The 12,169-nt window shown below is 38.8% G+C and overlaps 1 protein-coding gene across 1 annotated transcript in view; it reads left to right on the plus strand.

Annotated features, from left to right (window-relative positions):
• Positions 1-4,316: 4,316 nt before the first annotated feature.
• Positions 4,317-12,169, plus strand: part of NTF3 (neurotrophin 3) — a 60,886-nt gene continuing 53,033 nt past the window's right edge. The window contains exon 1 of the mRNA XM_042890049.1: positions 4,317-4,455. Coding sequence (XP_042745983.1) covers positions 4,438-4,455 — 18 coding nt within the window. The 5' untranslated portion in view covers positions 4,317-4,437. The remainder of the gene's footprint in view (positions 4,456-12,169) is intronic.

A 12,169-nucleotide genomic window follows, 5' to 3' on the forward strand; every position in this document is an offset into this window, starting at 1 on the left:
TTCCAGAAATTGTATCTGTAATCAGATGCTGCAAAGTTTCTTGATTATTCCTGCAATAAAAAACTGTCTCTGGAAAAATTAGATACTATCAGAAGAAGAAAAATATTACACAAGCCCAAATATGTTCTAAAGTGAGAAGTTTATTACATTACATTATTGCAGTAGACAAGATTTGTGATGATCCATAACCCTATTGCCAAACCTTAGTTATGTGTTGGCAAGTATATATCTCTTCTTGTATATTACTTAGTATATGCCTCTATTTTGATATAGAAGTACAGATTCCTACATTTATGAAACAAGAAAACCCCAAAATGAAAATTATTTGTGAAACACTTTAAATTTTTGTTTGTGTAATGCTAGGTTGTGTATGTAAAATGTTTCATGTGAAAAAGTGCTAGTTATACTTAATAGGTACAAAAATTATTATTATTATAAGTACAAAATTTTGAATCTGATTTAATCTCACTTTGTTAATCCTCAGGAAAACAGTTTTACAGGTGAGCTAACTGTGCAGAGACTAGTGCTTTCAGGAATAGATCTGAACAGCAATGACTTTCAGAGTCTGAAATTAATTCATGGTTCTTGCCCTGTATTTTTATGTTTTACTTCTTGGAATGTCTGCAGCTCTGGATATATGTTTTTCAGTGTGACACCTTGAATCTGTTCTGTTAATTGCTATAATCTAGTCTGATTATTTTAAGAACTCATGAGATAATTTTTTAATGAAAGGAAAAGCTGCTGAAGACAACTTTCCAATAAATGTATAACAGAACAAAATATGAAGCTTACTTAGAATTTCTGTTTAGCACCTATCATTTCCCTAGATTGAGTTCTGGAGTACAAGGGAGAAACAGAAACTCCAGCACAAGTGTACATGACGGCTTAAGCTCAGAACTGATGCAGATGTAAGGGAGGCCAAACTCAGTAATGTTTCAGCAATTCTATCAACTCTGAAATCACAACTCTGGTATTCTTGAAATAATATTTAAATTATGTGGTTGGTTGGTTTTTTTTTGCTTTATTTTTTTCCTCCCAATAACCTATTATTTCTTGCTGCTATTTCTATCAATTACAGAAAACTATGCTTCGATTTTTTGTTTTTAATGAAACATTTACAACAACTGTCACTGAAAATATTTTCTAGAGATGTTTACAAACACTAAAGTTCTGGAAATTTGAATGAAAGTGATGTTCTTATGCAAAACATTCAGAGAGGGCTAAACTTCTGCTTCTACTTCTTCTCAGTCTTTCTTCAAAACTACCTTCTCATAAATGGAAAAGTACATGGCTGGAATATAGTTCTACTGTAGATAAATGCATCTGTTGATGTACGTCAAAGCAACGATGAGGACAAACTTTTTGAAACAAGTAGTATTCCGGCAGGCATTCCTACTCTCAGTATCTGCTAGGGACAACTACCACAAAGTGGCGCTGTTGCAAAACTAACGGGGGAAATCCTGACTATAAAATGAGCCAAGGCACCCATCAAACCCAGTGAAAAGCTTCATCCATTTATTTACTAATATACAAATCTTCTCTATAAGTATTCTATTTTATTAACATAAAATGGAATTATAGGGGTATCTTAATATGTTAAGGAAAAAAGACTGCCTTCGCAGTGAATAAAATATTGCGTATTCTGGAGTCTAATGAAATACCAAATTAATCAGATAAATGACTAGTTATTATTTCAATTAAAATCCTCAAAAACTGAAGATTATTTCTACAATATGCTCAGAGCAATATTTCAATTTCTTCAAGACTTAGAGATTTTGCTAAAAGTAACAAACATGATTGCTATGTCAGAATCTTGGATCAAAGGACTATACTTAAAATAACAGTTTGAGATCTTTATTTTTCGTAAAACAAAACAAAACAAAATAACCAACCATAAAGCTTGTTTGAAGTGTAAAAAAAAAAAAAAAAAAAAAAAAAAATTAATAAAATCTGTTTGTTTTAAGGCTTATCCTTAGAAAACAAGATATAACATGGCACCAAATGACCTAGCAGAAGATGTAAAAATATCTAGAAAAAACATTTAAGGAGAGAAACATCTTTAGAGAAAAATGTGCAAAACTGCAAGTAACAAGCATGTTTCCATTTTCTATAGCTGTAAAAACACACCGTCTACAATGCTTTTAACAGTGCATGCATATTTGGCAAGATTAAGTTGTCACATCTCATGTTACAAGGTGTCTGACAGCCCACAGACACAGACAAAGTACCAGGCAAAATCCCTCAATTCATGCATACTGCCTGGCTCTGGTAGATTCACCTCCCATCAGAGGGAGGCAGCCCCTTTGCTTGGGACATTTAGTTGTACACTATTTGTTTTCTTTTTTTTTTTTTTTTTTTTTTTTTTTTTTTTTTTTTCTGGACTACCTGCAAATGTAAAGTTCCTAGGGTAGGGTTGCTTTCAGAGCTTAACCCTTTGCCTACCTCTGGAGGAGCATTCACAAGCCAGGGGAATGATTTCTATTCCTAGAGCTGTTTATCTACTTGAGGAGACTAAAAGCTGAGTCATATTTTAGGCATTTCTCAGATTTGACTAGCGTGTTGGGATAGGGAGAAAGGAGTTAATTCTTACATCCTTTTAGCTGAGAAAGGTCTAAAAAGGATGGAAACTGTGTTCAATCAAATAGCAAAGACAAAAAGGCTCATGAGCTGTTCAAGATTTGTGTTGTGCAGTTTTCGGAATATCTCTTGGTTTGGTTGATTGTTTTGGTGTTTTTTTTATGTGAATTGATGAAGCAGTAGTTTTCAGTGGAATGAATGCTCTTAAGAGTCAATGATAGAAGATTACTCTCCGTTCACATCTGGGCAGTTAGGGAAAATAAGCAATTCAAGAAGCACTTAAGAAACAGATGCAATATATAGAATTTAGACTTCTTTAAATAGCATTATCTTATGGTTGAGAAAATTTAGGTAAAGGACAACAACTACAAACAACACCTACCATGTACCAATTCACAGTGGAAAATATTTTATAAAATGGTGGCAACTATCTAGGTTGAGCTTGAAGATGATGGTACAGTGCTTTGACAACATTAGAGGTCTAATAATCCTTACAAAGGGAGGAGAAAGAGTAAAATTTGTTTGTTAAAAAACAAAAGAGAAAGGTTCATGATCTTGTGAAGCATCTGATTACTTCCATTTTGAAGTATTGTATCTATATTATATCTATCTTATATAAGCAGATTCTTATGGTTATTACTTGTTCAACTATGCTTGAATCAAATAGAAAAGAAAGATGACTTAAGCATGTAAATTTAGAGGGAGACTTAGAGGAATGCAGCTAAATTTATCAGCCATCTCTGTGAGCAATCTCTAAATAAGAATTTTAGAAACCAGTCACTACTGGTTGCTGATTAACTTTCCATATTTTTGGCACTCACCATCTTTTTCCTAATGGACTAATCTGCAAATCAAAACTGGAGGCATATCTGGACAAAACTCAACTCTAAGGTCTATTCTTTCTATTTTTATGATGTGAGGAGTGACTTGGCTGAGAGAAACAATGACAAAATAAATAAATGTGCCTAGAATTTGGAAGTAATAACAATAACAATAATAATAATAAAGCCAGAGAGAGACTGGAAGTTTATGGCTTTTCAGTTCTGTTTCTCTATTTCACCTGTTTTGCATGTCCTATAATGATTTCTAAATATGGATTAGAATAGAAACTCATGATGGCAGTTTGACCAAAGACTGCATCTGTGTATATATGTGAGTATGCATGTGAGAGACAAAGCAAGTGTGGGGGGAAGAGAGAGACAGAGAAAAAAAAGAGAAAGAAAGAGACAGAGACAGAGACAGAGACAGAGAAGAGGGAATGGACTATTAGAGTTGTACATTCCTGCAATGAAATACTTGTCTTCTGAGAGTCACAGTCCAGAAGAGATTGTTTTATCGTAATGATTTAACAAAAGAATTACAAAGAATATTCCTGGGTACTAAGACTTTTCCTTATAATATGAAAAGATTTTGACAGGAAAAGGAATGAAATTATTAGTTGGAACAAGAAAAAAAAAATAATTAAAAAAAAAAACAAAAATAAAAATAAAAAATAGACGCATTATGGGTATTGTAAAGCATATAAGAGAAAAAAAAAATTAGACTTTTATGACAATTATGTTATTTTCAAAAAAATGTGTTGCTCTCTGAAATTCCCCAGCCAGGCAAAATTTTTATAAACAGTAGGCAGTGAAAGTAGAGTATGGCAATAAAAGGGTTAATCTACAGAGCAGAGCCATCTGGCTGAGCTGGTTTGTTATAATCGGGGAGATTATGTTCACGGGACTCAGAGTTAAAGGCTCCTCTCCCATAGAGCAACTCTGCACAACCCAAGCAGACAACTTTGGGACTTTGAATGAACGTATTTACATTTACCTTTCTCTTCATGTCGACTTTTCTGGAAACATTTACACGGATGCCATGGTTACTTCTACCACGGTAAGGGAAATTTGACGTTTTCTAATAGGGTCCTAAGAGGGCGGGGAGAGGAGGGGGGAGAGGGATTCTTTAAAGAATTACAATGGTAGTTTGGGAGGGGTGTCTTGCAAGAAGTAGATCTGTCCCAAATGTTGATGCGTTTCCCATTGTGCCTCCTCCTTCCCCCACCTCTAATTGCCCTACAGCTTGCTTTAGTCTTGAGATTCCTCTCTCCTCCTGCTCTGTACACTGTTGTTTAGATCCCCGGTAAGAAAACAGTGGAGGAAAAATACGAGGTGCTAAAGGAATCTAATTTAAGAGGCAGAAACAAAGGAGACTCTTGGTTTTAAGACGGAAACAAGAAACTTCAGATGTAACAAAAGGAGTTGCAAATCTTGCGTAGCGGTTGCAGGAACCAGCGTCAGAATACACAGCAGACTTGCCCTAAGGGAAACTTAGAGCCCATGACACGCAAAGTCAAAATTCCTAATTCCTAGACTTCTCCTGTCTCAGGTACTTAACTTCACTGGAGCTTTGTTATTTTTTGTGCAAGTCAGAAACTGGAAACCCTACTCATGACCTTTGAATCAATCACCCTTCCCCTCAAAACCAATACTAAATTCTCTGGAAGGAACTGGAGATCAAAGGATACCCTGTACATCTGTGGCTAGGTGAAAAAGATACACTCACTTTGTGTGTAGGATGGTAGGGTGACTTACTCTTACAGTACAATTTTCAGTGTTCAGTAAGCGTCCTCTAAGAATGCAGCACACAACAAATAAATACAGACATATAGAGAGCAAAGTAGAAAGCTGTTTCTCATCTAAACAGCTGAAATGCAGCTTAAAGCATTAAGTTAGTTACTGGCGAGTCTTTATGGAGTTACCAAATGTTATTAGCTAAGAGGGGAAAAAATCCTTGAATGGTTTAGATAGTTTTCTGATCAGTTCTTAATCCTTTATTAAAATAAACGAGAAAGCTCTGTGCTGGTCCTATCTCTTGAACTATAAATACGCATTATTCAGAGAGATGGATATTTTGGAATGAAAAGGGCTGCTATGCACACATTCTCTCAGTCCTATATTGCAAAACCAGTTATTTAGAGGGGAGTGGGTATGTGCTTTTTCTTCCCTTTTTAAATAAACAGAGAAGTGTGCTGTATGGTCCAGACAATTGTTATGAACTGCAGAGTTTCAAAAAGCACTCTTAACTCTTAAGCTCATGTGATTTGTTGCATGAGAAGTGCAAATGGTATGTAAAGTTTGACTTAACACTGTGCCCTCAGGAAAATACCCAGACAAAAAAGAAAGACATTCTCAGGCACTGAAATATGTGGCCTGTGCAAGTGTGTAAGGAGAGGAGTGGTACAAAAACACTTAAGATGTCAGAAAAACGAAAATAACTAAACTACCTTGCTTTGGGAAAAAGTAGACAAAAGCAGTAGAGAATGAGAGTTAAGCATGGTTTCAACAACACATAGTATAAAGACTTGTACTTTTAGATACACATGTCAGCACTAGAAGCTGAGTCTGTTAGCATGGTAGGGGGAGGAAAACAACGTACGATTGCAGATTGAGGTCTCAAAATATGGGGAGAAGATAAACCAGAAGGGTCAGGACAGGAGTGCTTTGTGTAGGAAGGTGGTATATTTTGAGGTAACCAATATATTTAGTGTTTCTTATTTATTTATTTTTTTTCCCCAGGGAAAAATTAACTAAATAACTCATAGAAGGAAATACCTCAGGAGTTTGTAGGGAGAGTATTAGGTGCTGAAAATAAACCACAATATACTGTGCTATATTTTGGGTACTTAGAGCAGGTAAGCCATGCAAAGGTAGTTAGCATAACAGGGAAACTACTGCAAGTCAACTGGACAGAGAGAATGTTCATGGATGGAGAAAAGTTTAGGACTCAGAAAGGGAAGTATCACTTGAGAGGGATGGGAAAAGATGCAGACTGGATACTGGGTGAAAATATGAAAGGGACCTACAAGGATGTAGGAAGGGTGGGTGGGGGATATGCAGTGGGAGTTTAGAGAGAATGGTGAAAGCACAGTGCAGGAAGGATGTCTGGAGGAGGAAGAAAAATGCACATAGGTTTCTCTGAAAGTAACACCTTCCTGTTTATTGTCATTAAATTGCAACAAAGAGCACAATTACACTATTTGATATAGCATATTCTCAGTTACAAAACACTATTTTTCAACAGTCACCTCCATTAACTATGCATTTTCACCAGCAATGAAAAAGAGCCTGCATACCACATTCACAAATATCTGCATGGCTGTCTGGAACGTGGCTTGTCTTTCATATCCACCTATGATGTAGTAGGCCAACAAAGTAAAATAGGAGGCATTACTTTCAGAGCATCTCTCATATATTTGGATAGAAGCATGAAGAGCTATGAGAAATTTCAGAGGCTATAAGCCTGCTGGAGTATTGTGGACATGTTGTGACTGGTTATGAGCAAAGGCAGAATAAAGGAAAAAGCTGTGTGAAGGTATTGTGAGGAAATGCAAGATAAGTAAAATTATGGGGACAAGGAGAACTGTGAATATGAAGATTTGGCAGTTCTCATGAAGCATGAGAATGAGGAATGAACGAAGAATGAAGAATAAAGAGGGTATAAGGATAATATTAAGAGCTGGGTTTTCTGTAAAGATCAGTGAGCAAAGGGTAGTCTAATGGAGGTGCAGGACAAGAGAGCACAGGAAGGAATATTAGTTTTGTATTGCTCTGAAGACAAACTGAGGAAGTAGTTCAAAGGTGCAATAGTTATTTGCCTATTAGAAACAAAGGATGCCTCTTATCTGCAGTTAGGATGGAACAGGCAACATGTAACAGGGGAAGTAGCTGAGGAAAGTAGTGGAAAGTAACAAACAGTGTTGGATTAGGAGAACACATACAAATAAAAAGGAATGATATTTTATTAAGCAAGATGCAACTAATGTACCTATGACTCTGTAGTAGGCACTAGCTAAAAGAAGCAGAAAGAGGGAATGGAACAAATGTGGATAGGTTAGTGGAGTTAGAACTTATAAGGCACGAATTGGGATTAAATGAGAATGACAGCTCATTTAACAAGGGGTGAGAAATGATGGTGTGTGAGCAAGCAGAGAAATTATCAGTTAGTGTGTATTTATAAGGATTACAGACAAGGTGGTAGAAGTGAACAGCTATCTGATAAGTGAGTTGTGCACACAGCATGCTCAAAATAAATGAAGTACAGGTAACTAGTATAGAGCTGGGTGTGGGACCTGGGAGAATGACAACAATTTGGGGTGAAGAAAGGAAGAGCAACGAAGATTGGGAAGGATTTTATGGGGGTGTAGACAGTCTGCAGTTATCTGTCTCTTACTTTGATGAAGGCTGTCTAAGAATGCAGGCAGAAATGCGTGTGTAGATGGCAGCATAAGAGCAGCCTGGGAGCTAAGTGCAAGGGGCAAGCAAGCAAGAGGCACAGAAAAATGCATATTGTGAATGATGATAGGTGTGTGGATATAAGCAATCACAGAATCATGGTAACACAGGAATAGGAAGAGACCTCTGTAAAACATCAAGTCCAACTCTCCTGCTAAAGCAAGTTCCCTAGAGTAAGTATCACAGGAAAGTGTCCAGGTGGGTTTTTAATATCTCCAGAAAAGGAGACTTCACAATCTCTTTGGGCAGCCTGTTACAGTGCCCTGCCACCCCCAAAGTAAAGAAGATTTTTCTCAAGTTCATATTAAACTTTCTATGCCCTTTCATACCCTTTGCCCCTTCTTCTGCCTCTGGACACAACCAAAAAACATCTGACCTCACCCACTTAAGATATTTATAGGCCGCCAGGAGACCTAGATCCATCTCTGCAGAGCTCCTTCCAGAAGGTCAGCCCTTAACCTGTACTGATACATGGAATTATTCCTCCCAAGGAATATCTCCATCTATCTCTGCAATTGCCCTTGTTGAACACCATAAAATTCCTCATCACCCAACACTCTAGACTGTCCAGGTACCACAGAATGGTAGCACAGGCTTCTGGTGTGTTAGTGCTCCTCCCAGGTTTATGTCATTCACAAACTTGCAGCAGGTGTTCCATGTCCCTTCATCTATGTCAGCAATGAAGATGTTGAACAAGACCACACCCAGAACTAACCCCTGTGGAGTTCTGCTAATTACAGGTCTCCAACTACACTCTGGGCTGCTGATCAAAACACTATGAGCTCTGTCAAGTAAGCCAGTTCTCAATCCACCTCACTGTCTGTTCATCTATCTCACACTTCCTTAACTATGAGGATGTTATGGAATACAGCATCAAGAGCTTTGCTAAAGTCAAGATAGACAATACCCACTGTTCTCCTATCATCTACTCAGCCAGTGATGATATCATAAAATACTACAAGATTGATCAAGCATGATTTCCCCTTGGTGAATCCATGTGGACTACTCCTGATAACTTCCTTTTTTTCCAATTTCCTGAATATAACATCCAGAATAAGTTGTTCCATCACCTACCTAGGGAGAAAAGTGAGGCTGACTTTCAACGATGACAAAGAACAATTCAACAATTACTTTTGCCAGATCCCTCAGCACTCATGGGTGCTAACTATCAGGACCTGTGGACCTGTGGGCATTGATTTTGCCTACACAATCTCTGACCAGATCTTCCTCAACCAAGTAGAAGTCTTCCTTTCCCCAAACTCTCTCATGTCTCTAGGGTCTTGGATACCCAAGGGGCAGTCTTAACAATAAAGACTGAAGCAAAGAAGACATTCAGCATCTCCACCTTCTCAGCATCCTTTATTATCAGAGCACCCACCTCACTGAGACCCACATTTTCCCTAGACTTCCTTTTTATGAAGACATACTTAAAGAAGCCTTTCTTGTTGTCCTTGCTAGATTTAATTCCAAGTGGGCCTTAGCCTCCCTCACTTCTTCCCTGCAGCCCCTGACACCATTCCTATATTCTTTCCAAGTTACCATACCCTTTTTCCACATTCCGTAAACTCTTCTACTTTTTCCATGAGGTCTTGATTCATGCAAATGTTCTGCTACCTTTGCCTGGTTTCTTGCTCTTAGGGATGCACTGATACTGAGCTTGGGAGAAGTGGTGCTTGAATGTGAAACATCTTTCTTGGGACCCCTTATTTTGCAATGCTCTAACTAGACCTCCAAGTAGGTCCCCAAAGAGGTCAAAGTTGATTCTCTTGAAATCCACAGTGGCAATCCTACTTCTTGCCTTGTTTTGTCCTTGAATACCACAAACTCCACTGGCTCATGGTTGCTGCAGTCAAGGCTGTCCCCAGCCCTGACACCCTCGACCAGCCCTTCCTTTTTTGTAAGAACAAGGTCCAGCAGCTGACCTCTCTTGATTGGCTTCTCCACAACACCTCTCAGAAAGTTATTTTCCACATATTGCAGGAACCTCCTGGACCATGTGTATCCCCTACAATGTTGCTTTTCCAGCATATGCTAGAACTGTTGAAGTTACCCAGGAGAAACACTGTCTGTGATTGTGAGGCTGCTTTCACTGTCTGTAGGTCTCACCAACTTCCTCTTCCTGATCAGGCAACCTGTAGTAAAAATTCACAGTGATGTCACCCACATTTGCCTGCTCCTTATTTTTCACCCATGAGCTCTCCACCCATTCATAATTCATCCCTAGGGATTCAAAAGGATGCCCCATGGCTATACACGCCCTTGACGTGGCTGACATTCTGGGTCATGTAATGGGAGGCAACTAAGAAACACTTGTTACTGTTCTGTTTGGCCTGTCTTATTCCCCAGTCATAAGCATATCATCAGCATTGCCATTTTTAACTCCACTTCTTGAGTCCTTTAGTTTAAAGCCTGCCTCACTAGGTTAGTCAGCCTGCTGCTGAACATTGCCCTGTCTCTTCTAGACATATGGACTCATTCCTCCCTTACAGGTTATAATCTTCATTGGAAGTCCCACTGTGATACCCTCATACAAACACCAGCCATGTACCCAGGAACTGATGTGAACTATGTAACTATTTCTGGTTTTCCTCTTTCCTCCAACTGGCAAAACTGAGAAGGTAATTTGGGCACCTCAGTGTTTTTCACTTGTGCTCCCAAGGCTCTATAGTTTTCTTCGATTCTGCCCATTTTCGGGCTTCCAGTGTCATTAATGCACACATGGAAGGACAACAGAGGATAGTACTCCACGTTCTTGACAAGGTGTGGCATGCTTTCAGCAACATCCTGGATCTCAGATTCCAGGAGGCAGCATACCTCTCAAGACACCCTGTCAGTCCAGCAGAAAGGAACATCAATAAAAGGGAATCACCCACTACATGCAGGCTGCTGGTATAGTTTTTACTTACAGATCTTGGCCATGGCTGCCTATAGTTGTATAAACATATCTGGCTTTGAGAGTGAAGCTAGAGAGTGTGAACTCAACTGCAGACTTGCTTTTGTGGATCACCAGGGATCAAGGCGTCTTCCTTTTAGAGTTGTTCACTTCTGGAATATGACTGTTAAACAACATATGTCTCTCTCCGTTGGCACCTCTAGCACTAGAAAGCATTTAAACTGCTTTTTGCAACCCAGCTCCTTGTTGTAAAAGATCATCTGTGTGAGTGTATATGTGCTAGTACTTACCTTATCTCCAGGAGAAAGTTCAAGGCATTCAGTGCTACCAACTGTCTGAACTGAAGACTCGTTTCTTACCAGTTCTGTCTTAGTGGATGCTGTAGATATCTCTGGAAATTTCTCTATAGGAACACTAGTTTTAGCTGTCAGACAATTGTTTACCCCCATACTGGCAGACATGAAGAACACTTCCCTTGGTTGTGAACCTGCAAGCAAGTTACAGCACTTTGTCCTGCCTGCACAAACCGCTGTTATTGAGTGCTTCTCCCAGCAGTGATAGAGTGGGCCATCCGCCACCCTTCCTTACATTACATAGCACTAGTCACATGAAAGCTCATAGATCTCTTTCCATTTTTTTCCAGGGATAAATTCCTGAACAACAATAACAAACAAACAGCAACAAGAAACCAAACCAAACAAAAAAAACCAAGTGTTGAAGTCACAGGAAACAAACTGCCACCAGTGCAGGTTAGGCTAACGTCCTAGCATTCCTCTGCACACTTCCTCCCTGTTTAACCATTGAGCTGATAGAAAGCGAATGGTAATTCAATCTGCCAGCTGGCTGGGAGAAGAGAAAGGGATTCACAGGCACTATTAGTGCTAAGTGGTCATAGGAAAGTGTTCAAAGTGTGAGTAAATCATCTGTGTTCAATGTGAGGAACATGGAGTGTTTGCATTCACCTGAACTCCTTTGTAATCACAGCACAGGCAACAAAATCTTTCTGCAAAGGTGGGAACATCGGGGTGATTCTGCATCTGTCTTCCAGTGCTGGGAATAAAAGAGCACAATCCATCCAATTCAGTGGTTGCGTGGTACAAGCATCTCACTGTGTGAGCAAGCTCAGTACAGTGGTCTTAAAGCCCCTGTCCTTTTAGGACAACAATCATATGGAAAGCTCAGAACAAGATCATATAGTCTTCTCTCTTTCATCTTTCTCTTCCTCTCTCTTATCTGCTTCTTCACACACACACACACACACACACACACACACACATACACATAAGTCTTGCCCAGCCTGACTTTTAGGTTTGTGTTCGAAATTTTCCTCTATGGAAATACATGCTGAAGATATGTAAATGGGAGCAGAGTTGTCTTGGAACAGGTTGTGTGTCTGTATTTACTGTAACTAAATTCATTGGTT

The sequence above is a fragment of the Lagopus leucura genome, unplaced genomic scaffold (genome assembly GCF_019238085.1).
Source record: "Lagopus leucura isolate 7727_CA_CO unplaced genomic scaffold, USGS_WTPT01 Super-Scaffold_100159, whole genome shotgun sequence".
Taxonomy (NCBI): domain Eukaryota; kingdom Metazoa; phylum Chordata; class Aves; order Galliformes; family Phasianidae; genus Lagopus; species Lagopus leucura.